The sequence below is a fragment of the Meriones unguiculatus genome, chromosome 16 (genome assembly GCF_030254825.1).
Source record: "Meriones unguiculatus strain TT.TT164.6M chromosome 16, Bangor_MerUng_6.1, whole genome shotgun sequence".
Taxonomy (NCBI): Eukaryota; Metazoa; Chordata; class Mammalia; order Rodentia; family Muridae; genus Meriones; species Meriones unguiculatus.
Genome location: NC_083363.1, coordinates 38,270,912 through 38,283,958, shown reverse-complemented (window position 1 = coordinate 38,283,958; position 13,047 = coordinate 38,270,912). Strand labels below are relative to the sequence as shown.

Sequence of the window (13,047 nt, the reverse complement as noted above, 5' to 3'; positions counted from 1 at the left end):
CCTCTCTCTCCTCCGGTGCTGCGGGTCACAGGAGTTGCTGCTGAGCCATGTGTGTGTGCTGGGATTTGAACTGGGGTTCTTGTGCTTGCAAAGCCGCCACTGACCCACAGTCAACTCTCCAGCTCCCAGAGTGACTTTAGTTTGTATTGGTCTGTGTGAGACTGGGGGAATGTGTATTAAGGAGCTACTGGAGAATTGCTAAGTAGATTTTGGGTGGTGTGCTATGCTCTGGAGAACTACCGAGCTATGCCAAAGTAGTTTAATGAGTATTCCTGTTCTTAATTACTGTAGAGTAGGTACTGAAAGTGTGCTAGTCACATCGGCAGTTGTTTGATACCTGAGCTGACTAAACAGTTTTTCCTTACTGTACTTTTTATTTGAATAAAGACATTAAGTAGAAAAAAGTTGGATTAATACAAAACTGAAATTAATCAGAAATTTGCAAGTTTCTGTACTTTTTGAAGTAATTTTGTATACTTTTTATAGGTAAATATGTGTCTTAAGATTTATTTTTTTTGTTCTCTTTTCCTCTAGATGAATAATACTGCAGCTAGCCCGATGTCTACTGCTACTTCAAGCAGCGGAAGAAACACGGGGAAAGCTATAAGCTTCGCTGCGGAGTTGCAGAGCATGATGTGAGTGTGTCTTCACACAGTGTGGTTTGACTAATGTTGAAGAAGGAAATTGACTGTCAGGCTGTTTTCAGAAGTTTGCAGTTTTTCTGTTCTCCTAATTCTGTGAGCCTCCTTCAAGTAGTTTTTAGTTTTGGTAATACTTGAACCATTGCGTTTCAGATTGTTGTGAGACACATAACACATTGAAAACCAACAAACCCACAGGTATTGACTCTTTGAGGAATTGCACATTTGTTTAAGAATCCTTCCTGAAGGCTCTGCCAGCCTGCAGTGAGTGAGGCTACCTGCTACTTGCGTGGGTTGCAGGTTAGTTAGAGAACCATATAAGGACTGAGTTCTTTCCCATTGCTTTAGGAGACGGGTGTCTATAGGAAGAGGCGACAAAACAACATTAGTTCCTTTCCAGTCATTTATCAGGAAGTTTAAAAGACTGTTTCTGGTGAAAGTTTAAATACCTTTCCATGTGTGTATTGATAGCCTTTCTAATGGCTTGACTCTACTGTGTGGTAATAGTAGTTCAAAGCAAAAAATTTTGTTGCATTTGGTCACATTTGATAGTTTCTCAGTAGACTTCAAAGAAACTATAAACATTGAAAGCATTAACGCCGTAGTATCTCAGACTTTTCTTTTGTCAGCATCTCTTTATATTCTTTTACAAAAAATTAAAAAATTTTAAAATTCACCTTACATTCTTATTGTAGCCCCATCCCTGTTCCCCTCCCAGACCCTCCCATTTTTGTTTTCTTAATTGTTGAGGATCTTTGAGAACTTTGGTTGTATGGGTCATCTATAAATATTGAGTTCTTAGAATTTAAAACTGTGAAACAAAAATTTAGGCCTTCTTTGGAAATTACTAAACTTTTATGTGAAATATAATTTATTTCTAATAAAAATTATGTTCTGAAACTAAAAATTGATAACACTTTGTTATTGCTAAGATGGGGTAAGCACTAATTTAGAAGCTAAATTTTGTGAACCTGCCTATATTTTAAATTGTGGAAAACTTTAAGAGTTTATATATTTGTTTAAGTTTTTTAATTATAGTTTAATGGTTTTTTTTCAGTCTTTTATATTAAGTATACTTAAAATTTTAGGTATGCACTTTATGATAAAGTGAATATCTTTTTTTGAGATACTAAGTTTACTTCGTGTTTTTTAACTGTTAATTTGGACATTTTCCAATTCTTAAAATTATAGCATAACAAACCTCATGTATCCTTTATCTAAATTTAACAATAATTATCCTTTCACAGTTTTGTTTGATCTTTTCTTAAAAAAACACAAATATTTTAAAGCTAACCTTATAAAGTTTATGAAAACAATATATAATTTAGTCAGTAAAACACCAGACGATGTATAGCATGAGTCAGCACACTGTAGCCATGTGACCTGTTTCATTTGGACCTCAGTGATGCACACTCATTTACCTATTGCTCGCTGCTGTCTCCATGCTCCATGGCCGAGCTAGGTATTTGTGGCAAACACCCTGTGGCCTATGAAGCTAAAAATACTAACTGTCTAGGTTTTTGCAGAAGTTGACCTCTGAGCTATAAAACCCAGCCCTCTATAAATGGAAAATAGAAACTTGAGAGTGCTTGTGCCTAATAATTACATCTATCGACCGAAGACCATTTAAGAAAGTTGAGAAAAAGAAGAGAAAAACTAAATTCAGCACTTTGTATTAAATACTTTTGCACACGTCTTCCCAAATGATCTACCTAAGCTGGATTCAGAATGTAAAGGTTATTGTTGGCTGTGACTCTGGAATACGTGTGCACTTTTCCTTCATTTTAGACCTCAGGGAGAGGCCACTCCTAATAGTACTTTCAGCACTGACAGGCTGAAGTTTTTCCCCTTAGGAATTTTGTCTCCGAAAGGGAGCTTGAGCTAAAAGGACAGGCTTTTTTTTAGGTTTGTCAATAATTCCCTATTACTTTAAAATTCTCAGACTTTAGATTGTATGTAAGTGGAACCAGTATACATGCAGTCCTTGGTGTATGGGTTTTCAAATGAGGAAGGTGCAATCTCCTGCATGCTGGTAGGATTTCACTTTAAATCCTTCCTGCTGCTGTTTTGGCAGTTCTAAGTCTGTTTGTGTTGCTGTTTTCCACTCTTCTGCTGCTGTCCCTTTTTTTTTTTGTCTGTTAACTAGTAGTAAGTTGTTTGCCTTTGATTCCAGGCTCTCTAACTGTGGAGTACTGCTTACTGTCTCTCAAGGATTGGTATCACTGAGAAACATCCAGTTGTCAATCACAGTTAAAGCTGTTCAGTTCTGTTAATACATACAGAATGGCTGCCTTAACAAACTGAAGTGAGTCTTTCCATCCCTCAAAGAACCTGAGAGTGGCTACTGAGTTACCTGAGCTAGAGAAGGCAGAACGGTCATACAGACACAGAAAAGAACCTGCTGTAGTCGCTGGCCAAGGGCAAGTTGTGCACCAGGGTGTGTATGTGTGTGGGCTGATTCCTCTTTGCTTCATGTTGTGTGTATGGGTGTTTTGTCTTTGTGCATCTCTCTGCTGCGCACTGCTTGGCTTGGTGACCTGTGACTGGAGTTACAGCTGCTTGTGAGCCACCAGGCAGGCACCGGGAATCTAGCCTGGGTCCTCTGAAATAACTGCTGAGCATCTCTGCAGTGTTTCTATTTTTTTTTTTTTTTTGGTGGTTCTTAGTACTTTTGTACTTTTACATTACTTTTGTAATGTCTGCTGCCCCACCCCCACTCCAGTATATTATGGACAATTTGTGTGTTCTTAAATTCTAGTAAGCCCCTGGTGTTATTTCTAGGTTTTCCAGTACTATTAAAAGTATGAAATGAAATACTGGTGCCTATTACTTTAAAGTCAAGAACAAGTTTTGAGTCCAGTCCTCTTTGGAAGTAACTTTTACATTTTCCCCTGAACTGATACACATTTCTCTCTCATTCTGAGAGTATTTCCTTCCCCTCCTGCTCCCCAATCTAGCTCTCATTTGACAGCAGTGAAGACATGGTGTTGTGTTGTCTAACAACTAGGACACTGACTTTCAACATATTGTGGTCACTTAGGTTTGTGTGTGTTTATGTGTTTGTGTGTGGCATGTGTGTGTGTTTGTATGTTCTTATTAGCACAGTTTTTACCAGCTTGTTTTCCTGTAGTTTATTAGAGACTTACTGTTTCAAGAAAGCTTCCCTTTTGTGGATCCCATTTGTCATTCTCTTCCACATAATATTTGATTTCTTTCTAAGGATTAGTTAGTGATTTTAAAAGTGTGTGAATTTTTTCTTCTTTTTTTTTTTAACGTAGCTTACTTAGCTTTACAATCTTGTTGCTTCGACTTTTGACATGAAGTCCTCTCAGTCTTTATATAGAATTCCAATGCACTTTTCTGTAGTTCAGGCTTTGATTTCCACAGTTTAATATCTAATCCATTTTGTTGTTGTTTTATGTTGTCAGGGCGGGTTCTGAGTGAAAGCAATTTTGCTTCAAATCTATTTGATGCCACCACAAATTCCATAAGCCTTCCTTCCCTCCCAGCTGAAATTCTCCCTTCATCGGACAACAAGTGATTCCCTTTGCTGCTCTGCTTTGTCTAGCTGAGCCCTCTCTTTCTTTGCCGGCTGCATTATTGTAGTTAGTATAACTTCTTAATATGTTTTAATATTTGGTGTTACAGTTCAGGACCATCCACATAAGTTTTCTTTTTAAAGTATTTTTGGCCCCTTCTTATTTCTATGCTTCCAGACAAATTTTTAGGAATCATTTCAACAAGCTCCAAAACAAATTCTGAGTGCAACTTTCAAGCACTTTCATTTTTCCCTTCTTTTTTTACTTTTTGCTGTATTCTCAGATTTCAGACATGGGTCTTTGCAATCATCTTACTTTTAAAGTTGATTAATGAAGTAATTTTACATTTAGAAAGTTTATTTGAAACAACCCACGATAGAAACAGTAAAAACAACCAGACTAATGAGTGGGTTGCCTAACTAGTGTATGATTAGAGACCAAAAAAAACTTCTCAGTTTTCTTTAAAATTTGTTTTTCTTGCTTGAGTGTTGAATTGTGCTGTGACTGCAGTATGCAAAAATTTAGCCAATTTATCACCTTAACTTTAAATTATGGTAGTGATTTTTCTTGTTTTTGAATGGCAGAAATGGTCAGTTTTAAGTGGCCATTAAAAATGGATCTATAATACTGCATTCTGACTAATAGACATCAGTGTCTATTCAACAGAACTTAGATACCGAGTATATTTAATGTAGTCACTTGTAAACATAAGAGAAGTGATAGAGTGGGTCTTCCTCGGACCATGGCAGTCGACATGTTTCTATACGCAGGACTACTGAGTGCGCACAGAGAGAATGCCAGGTGGAGTTCGCTACAGTTCAGTGGCTTTCTCTGGTGATGCTCTAGGGCACTGCAGAGGGGTCACGTGTGGTCTGTTCCTGTGATAAATTGTGCTTGTTTTCATTTTTAAATTTATCTGTTTGCATAGTTTTAATTTTTTTTCACTCCTTGGTGGTTGCTAATTTGTTATTACTCCAGTCGTCAGCAGTGGCTCACTGTCATACCTCTGACCCATTGTACTATTCTTATAAAAGGCCTTATTTTAGTTTTTTGCACTGCTGTGTGTTTCTGCATCTACTGTCTGATTCCAGGGCTTGAAAAGCTTTTCCTGGTGTGCTCTACTACATTGATTTTGCTTTTTGTCTTATATGCAAGAACACAATTTTAAGTGTGGCTTTCTGTGTTTAGACTTCTGATTTGCTTGATCCCTCTTCGTCACTTCCTTGACTGACCTATATTTACAAAAGACATGTGGATGGTGGGAGGAAAAGGGTAGTAAAGTCTGGCAAATAGGCAAATCCAACCGTTTTTAAGTATTTCTGAAATGTTGTAAGATGCAGGAACAATAGTCATCTCTAAGGTGGATAAGTCAGATAATGCATGCAAATCATTTACGTAGACAATAGCTGTTCAGTAAAACTATGTAAATGACTGTGCCTTATAAATTAGACTTTGTTGGATTATAGGAATAGAACTGAATTTTAGCACTTTTTTTTTTTCAAATTGCAGATCACTGATCTGGTATTCAGAAAAAAAAACTGATTTTAATAGTGTCAATTATATTGACTGAATGGAAATCTGAGTATCTTAGAATTTGGTTAGGCCAGTCCTTTATTAATTCATCAAGAAATAGAAGAGGGCTGATTTATGCCAGGGTGGCTAGTTGGTTAGTTACGGGTTCAGGACATAATACCTGATCTTCTGAATATCAAGTCTCTTGTTCCTTTCTATTGTTTCTCTGCTATAAATTACTGCTATTAATTTAAATTAAAATTTTGATAAATTAAAATTGCTATTAATTTTTCTGTTATATATTCTTGTTTTTCCTTATTTTTTAAGCTGTCAGCATTTATTTTGTTTTTCATTCTACTTTTGTATTTAAATATGGCACTACAATATTGGACTCATTTTAAAATGATGAATAGTATACATCCTCTGAAGAATTTTCATTAATCCAAGGCATAATCTTTTTATGTGCTCTAAGGCCTGTGATGAGCTATTATAAACTGCTATGAAATTTTATTCATTTAGACATTACTGGATGTCTCAGATTTTAGACAATTAGAACCTGACACGTAGCTGATAAAAATACCGTTACCCATTAAGCTTTGTTTCTTTCATGTTCCATAAGCTTTCTTTAAAAGACACAGTGATATACTTATGATCACTTTTCAGCAGCCAGCCATTATTTTTATTAGTAATTCTTTGCTTTGAAGTTAGCTTCTTGTCCCCTGTTGCTCCTGTCCCATTTAAAGTCTTAACATTTAGTCTAATGTAGTGACTCTTGGTAAACAGCTTTTATTTTCTGTAAGTCAGTTCCCTTTCTTCTTTGAGCTAGCTTTTCTTCGATGAAAGTGGAATTCAGTGGTATGCATTGGAATCACCTAATACAGGTCATTTACTATTCTGGGTACTATCTTTATATTGTAACAAATGGTTGTTAGACCATATTTGTTCTAGAGTATTTTTTTTAATATAATTTAATTTTTATTTTCTGTGCATTACTGTGAAGGTGTCAGATCCCTTGGAATTGGCATTGTAGACAGCTGCCATGTGGGTGCTAGCAATTGAACCCAGGTCCTTTGGAAGAGCAGACAGTGCTCTTAACCACTGAGCCATCACTCCAGCCCCTTGAGTATTTTTGTATATTAATTACTATTGCTTTTTGTTTATTCTTTCAAAAATATTTTCAAAATTCATTAAAAAAATTGATTGTCTGTAGTAGGATAGACACTCTGAACTCTGCAGATCTGGCATGAATACAACATAAAGGATCTCTGGTCTGATGACCTACCTTACATTCCAATTTTGTTTGAGAATCTCATTTTTCAGAAATACTACTGCTTTTGTGGCAAACTGTGTTCTTGGAAGTTTACACTACTGCACATTAAAGTCTTTGACTTAATTATATATACTTTTGCATTATGGTGGTAGCATTACTTTTGATTGCAGTTTTGGCTCAAGACTTGTTTTTCCTATGACATATGAAACCTTTGAAAATGTAGTATATTTGAGTCACCTTCTAGTTTTACTTAAAATTAGTTTAAAGCAAAGATCTTTGCTTAAAAGGCAAATCAGAAGAAATTAATTTTCAATAAGAGAGAATAGTAGCAGCATTTAGCTGATCATGCATTGAATGAACTAGAATATGAAGCAATCACTTTTTGTTTTCTTATCTGCATTACTGACACATAACCCTTTGTCTAATTTTAGACTATTTTAGAGATTTGAAATATTAGAATTTTAATGTCTAAGTAAATATTGACATGTTAAATTAATGAAACCAAATAAACAGAAGAGCCCATAACTTAAAAAAATTTACTATCAAACGTATTTTTTCCCAAAATTTGTGTATGCTGATGTGGTGGTTTGAATAAGAATGTTCCCCTCCCCTCCAAGGCTCTTATATATGAATGCTTTGTTACCAGGGATTAGGAGGTGTGGCCTTGTTGAAGTAGGTGCATCACTGAGGGTGGGCATTTAGGTTTCAAAAATCCAGTGCCATGCCTGTCTGTCTCTGTCTTTCTGACCAGAATGTAGATCTCAAGTACTGCTCTAGTGCTGTGGTCCCCACCATAAAGATAATGGACTAAGTCTCTGAAACTGTAGGCAAGCCCTCAATTAGAGTCTAGTATAATCCTCATAAGTTTGGTGAGTCCTTCTTTAACCTTGTTTTGATGGTTTTGTTCAGAAAAGTTAGCAGCCTTTTACTTGTAGGCCAGTCATATATGATTCTGTTTTCTTCTTATTTGAATTTCTTCTGCCATGTGAATTCTTCAAGGATATTAGTATTTTAACATGTATGGAACGTATAGCCTATTTGCATTTATTTTTATTAACCTACTTAAAAAATATTAAAGGGTTTACTTTAATGTCAAGGTGTTCCGAAAGTCGCAGAATGTAGTCCAATCAGTGTAGTGATTGTAGTTATTGAAATGCACTTTTTTTTTTTTAAACATATGCTAGCTTTTAAAACCTGGGGAAAAAATAAATGGAAGGCTTTTTTTTTTTTTTTCTTTACCACATACTATTTTGCCTAAAATGACACATGCCTATTCCTTTTGGGTTCATTTTCTGTCATTGTGTTGTATATTGAGGGATTTTTGTGTACATCTGTTACCCAAAGATCGTATGTAGAATTGTAAAATTTTACATTTGTAATGTGAGAAAATGTAGAGCTATATCTTTAAAAGAAAATTGAGACAACATTTCATAATATATATAAATAAATCAATCAATGAGCTAGAATTTATTTAATAACACAGTTATTCACTGTAGGTTAACTTGCCTGCGTTAACCCTGAAATCTGCTGAGTGTCATCACATTGTCTGCCTAATGCAGCGACTAATTCTCTAATATTAGCATCCTTGTTTGCTCATAAACTCAGATTTTTGAGATTTTTATTGAAAATATGTTTGTTTTTTTCAAATTATACAGTGTGCCTTCCACTCTTTGTTTTCAATCATAGTTGTTATTTTGAAAGTATTCTTTCTTACAGGTTATTTCTTCAGCATGTCTTGTTTTCCTGTCACTTACCAAATGTGTTTTTAAATCTTTTTATTTAAGCAATTGTTATTTATCTAGCCACCCACATTCAATATATACTGTTGAGTCCTGAAATATGCCAAGCGTGAGACTAGATGATATGTAAGAAGAGAGAAGGATTGGGGAGTCTTGTGTGCTTATATTGCTAATACAACATAGTATGTGTTTTATGTGTCTTTATGATCCTTTGATCATTTTCCTATTTTATAGATGTTCACTTAGTACAGAGACATTAGAGACTTACATAGAAAACACGGGTTTTGCTCTTACAGTCCCAGGTGCTGCAGCAGACATGGGTTACCGTGCCCACATGGCTAAGTCCAAGAACCACACCACACACAACTAGTCCTGCAAATGGCACAGAAATGCCATCAAGAAACCCCAGTCACAAAGATATGAATTTGTTAAAGGGGTTGACCCCAAGTTCCTGAGGAACATCTGCTTTGCCAAGAAGCACAACAAGAAAGGCCTGATGAAGATGCAGGCAAACACCACAAAGTCAATGAGTGCACATGTGCAGAGCCATCAAGGCCCTAGTGTAGCCTACTGCTATTAAGCCCAAGATGCCAAAGTGCCCCAGCCACAAACTCAGCTGTCTGGCTTTCATCGTTCATCCCAAGCTTCCGAAGTGGATTTGAAGCTACATGGCCAAGGGTCATAGGCTCTGCCAACCAAAGTCCAAGGCAGAGGCCGCAGCTCCAGCTAAGGCCCAGGCTTCAGCCCCAGCTCAAGTTCCCAAATTTGCCTAAATCCCTGTGAAGGCTCCACAGGAAAGACTTCTGTCAATGTGAAGACAGACGGACTGGTGTGACACACCTACCTACACACTATTTACAGATGACCAGTGTCCTATGCTGCTTTTACAAGTAAACCCAAGGCAAGATCTGTTTGGAAAAAAAACACAAAAAACCAACCAACTAATCAAACAAACAAAAACTACAGGTTTTAGTTGCAGTATCTAATTTTGTACAATACTGCATTTGCATATGGGAGACAGGTGCATACAGTAAGTATATTTCTTATCTCTATAGAGGGCGTAGCATAGTATACTTTAAGCTCTGCTGTATGGAGTTGTCTATGGGACTGTTCAGGAAGATAAAGTTCTTACTATAGTATCAACTCTTTCCCCACACCAGCCACTTTAAAACGCTTATTCACTGCACAGCATGAGACAAATGGATCCTGCAACTTCAGTTCTCCTGGAGTCGCCAACTAGTAATTAAATACACTTACATGGTAGGAGCCTACCACAGGTAGACACTGAGACAGAATGATAAGTGGCTGAGAACATAAGCATGGAGAGGAAGATTACTGATGTTCTCCTATGGCAATATAGAGGTGGTTAAGGGGATCTTCAGCTCAGAGGACGAATCTTATGAAAATAATGTCATTTGATCTATTTCTTTAAGAGTGAGGACAGGTAAGGAGCATCACAAGTAAAGGACAGCATGTGATCAAGCAGGAATAATAGAACTGTGTCTCAGCATTAGTGAAGGACCTCACCATATGCATGTCTTCGTGCTTTCACAGGCACTTGGGCAACCTTTGGAACCTGAGCTGGTACAGAAGCCTGGGCCTTAATTGGAGCTGCACACTCTGCCTTGGTTTGAACCTTGGGCTTTGGTTGGCAGAGCCTACGATCCTTGGCCATGTAGTTTCAAATTCACTTCCCAAGCTGGGGATGAGTGATGAAAGCTAGACAGCTGAGTTTGTGGCTGGGGCCCTTTGGCATCTCCTGTAGGATTCACAAGCACCTTGTAGGAATGAGGTACAGATAGCTTAATATATATGGAAGGAAATTTGTTTGTAGAAAATACCAATAAAACTGGTGATTGATATTGTGATTGGCAAATTGGATGACTGGGGTATTTAATCTTTTACCTAGGTGTAGGAAACCTTTCAAAGGTGTTTGCCAAGGTGCAGGTATGGTGTGCATTGACACTGATTGAGGAGGATGGATAATTAGCATTGTGTGAAATGGACTGGCTGGAGACATCACTGTAGTCCATGAGAAAGTCAGTGGTGCCGGAAGTGAAGGACAGTAAACAAGTTTAGCACACACTTCATAGGTTACTTTGTTAGGTCTTAGGGACTAATGGGAATAGTGAACTAAAAGAGGGGGTCCAAGGTCTTTATCTTAGCACTGGTTCTCAACTTTCCCAATGCTGGTACCCTTTAGTACAGTTCCTCTTGTTGGAGTGACCTCCAACCATAAAATTATTTTTGTTGCTATTTCATAACTGTAATTTTGCTATTGTTATGAATTTGTAATGTAAGTATCTGTTTTCTGATAGTCATAGGTGACTCTTATGAAAGGGTCATTCAACCGCCAAAGGGGTCCTAACCCACAGGTTGAGAACCACTGTCCTAGAGGACTGGGCAGCTAATGGTATTAGGTTGAGCAACGGATTTTATCGTTTGTATCTTAATTCCAAAAAAGATTTGAGGCATCTGTCAGGGTTGTTTATAGCAGGATTATAATCCAACAGGATACGGTGAGAGAGTAAAAGATTAAAAATTAGCAGCTATTATTAATATTTAAGGCCTGAACTAGGTGGGTGGAGAGATCCAGTAATGCCCTGAGAGGAAGAACCAACCTTACTGCATTTTTTTCCCCACTCAGAGATACAGTTGCTAGGAAACTGGCCCATCCCCCTAGGGAGGGACACCAGATCATTAAAGGTTTGGGGACCTTCCTATAGCCAATTAATTCAAAATGCAGCATTTTGACCAATAGATGCTTGCCAGGCAGGAATCGCCCCTGCCTTGGGCATGCTGGGAAGGACCAGAATCTTTAAATCACTCAACTAACCTGCACATGCTTTGGCGGTGGGGGGTGTGAGCTCAAGCTGCAGCTTGTAATGACTTATAATAAAAAGATCCTCATGTGGTTTGCAACGGACTCAACTCCTAGTGGTGGTCTTTTGGGGTATCACGATTCGGGCACAACAGTGGTAGGGAAGGGAAATCAAAGTGAAGCCCCAAAGTAGTAGAGACACACCCCCAAATGGAGGTATAAGTGTGCAGACATGCATATGGTGAAGTCCTTCACTGATGCTAAGATGAGACACAAGTTTTATTATTCCTGCCAACCACGGTAGGAAAAGCACATCACTGTGTGCTGTCACAAATGAGTAGTCCATGAATTTCTATGTATCAGGCTTTAGAACTGTCACATGTTTTGAAGGTAAGGCCTGAGAACATTCCTTCAGTGGAAACCTAAGAGGGCACTTTATTATGTAGTTAGCAACCAGTGTCATTAACTGTATGTCTACAATAAATGTAAAATGTAGATATCTGGTTGCATCAGTAAGCTCTCTTGACTTTGAGCTGGGGAAACAGCACTATTGTGTAAAAACGCATTTCTTTTTAAAGATGCTGGTTGCAAGTCTGATCGTAAAATTGGTGGTTTCAAGTTGTGTTCCCTGGAACTATAGGACTTTCATCCTGGGCCTTGAGAAGCCCTTTTGTTCTGTCTGCAGTAAGAGTTGCTTCCCCATGTCTGTTTGAGATGATATGTGCATCTTAAAATTTGGTGTTTGAACAGAATCATAGCTCCAAAATGTTTGAAACCATTGATACATAGCCCTAATTCCCAAAGTAGAGTTCAGAGGAAGGTTTCTAGATTTCTATGAATATATTTTTATAATTGATTATCTCTAGTTTTATGAATAATACCTAAGATGAATGATATTAAATCAATATAAACATATATATATATTTATATATATATGATATTTTGGACATATACAATGTTTACTTATACTTTTTAGTGATAAGGGTACATGCTAAAATATGTCCCACTGAGCTTGAGGAATAGATAGAGTAACATTCAGCTGATTTTTAATGAACGTTAAGTTGAGCCTTTAAAACTGTTGGTCCCAGACTGATTTCACAATTCATGCTTTGGTAAAAAGTTTGACTACCCCACAGCCTACCCTGCCTTTTAAAGACATCAGGTATGTTTTTTTATAATCTTACAAATGGACATTTGGATTTTCTTGCAGTTCTTGATTATAATTCACATTTAACACACATTGAGAATACATGATTTATTTTTGACAGTTTGTGTCACATTTATACCTCAAAATGTCTATGTGAGGCAGCATAAGTAGATGGCTAGCTTTTCTCTGTTTTATGTTCTGAGAAACATCTTAATACACAAGTCTTTTGTCATATTTACTGGTTTGTTGGGTTCTGATTCAATTAAGCTTTGTTTAGAGGTGTCTAAGCCTGTAAGAATAAAGCTTGATGGTAGAGTGGAGTGCATGGTGGAACTAAGCTGTCCTGCCACAGCCTCATGCTTAAGATATTTTAAGGTT

General features: G+C 37.1%; 2 protein-coding genes across 8 annotated transcripts in view; one reads left to right on the top strand and one right to left on the bottom strand.

The window, feature by feature from the left end:
* The window catches only part of Supt3h (SPT3 homolog, SAGA and STAGA complex component), a 352,056-nt gene that overhangs the window by 10,032 nt on the left and 328,977 nt on the right, over window positions 1-13,047 (top strand). Inside the window, exon 2 of the mRNA XM_060369679.1 lies at window positions 535-635. Coding sequence (XP_060225662.1) covers window positions 535-635 — 101 coding nt within the window. The remainder of the gene's footprint in view (window positions 1-534; window positions 636-13,047) is intronic.
* Runx2 (RUNX family transcription factor 2) overlaps window positions 1-13,047 on the bottom strand; it is a 319,119-nt gene that overhangs the window by 290,642 nt on the left and 15,430 nt on the right. The gene's annotated exons all lie outside the window — the stretch shown is intronic.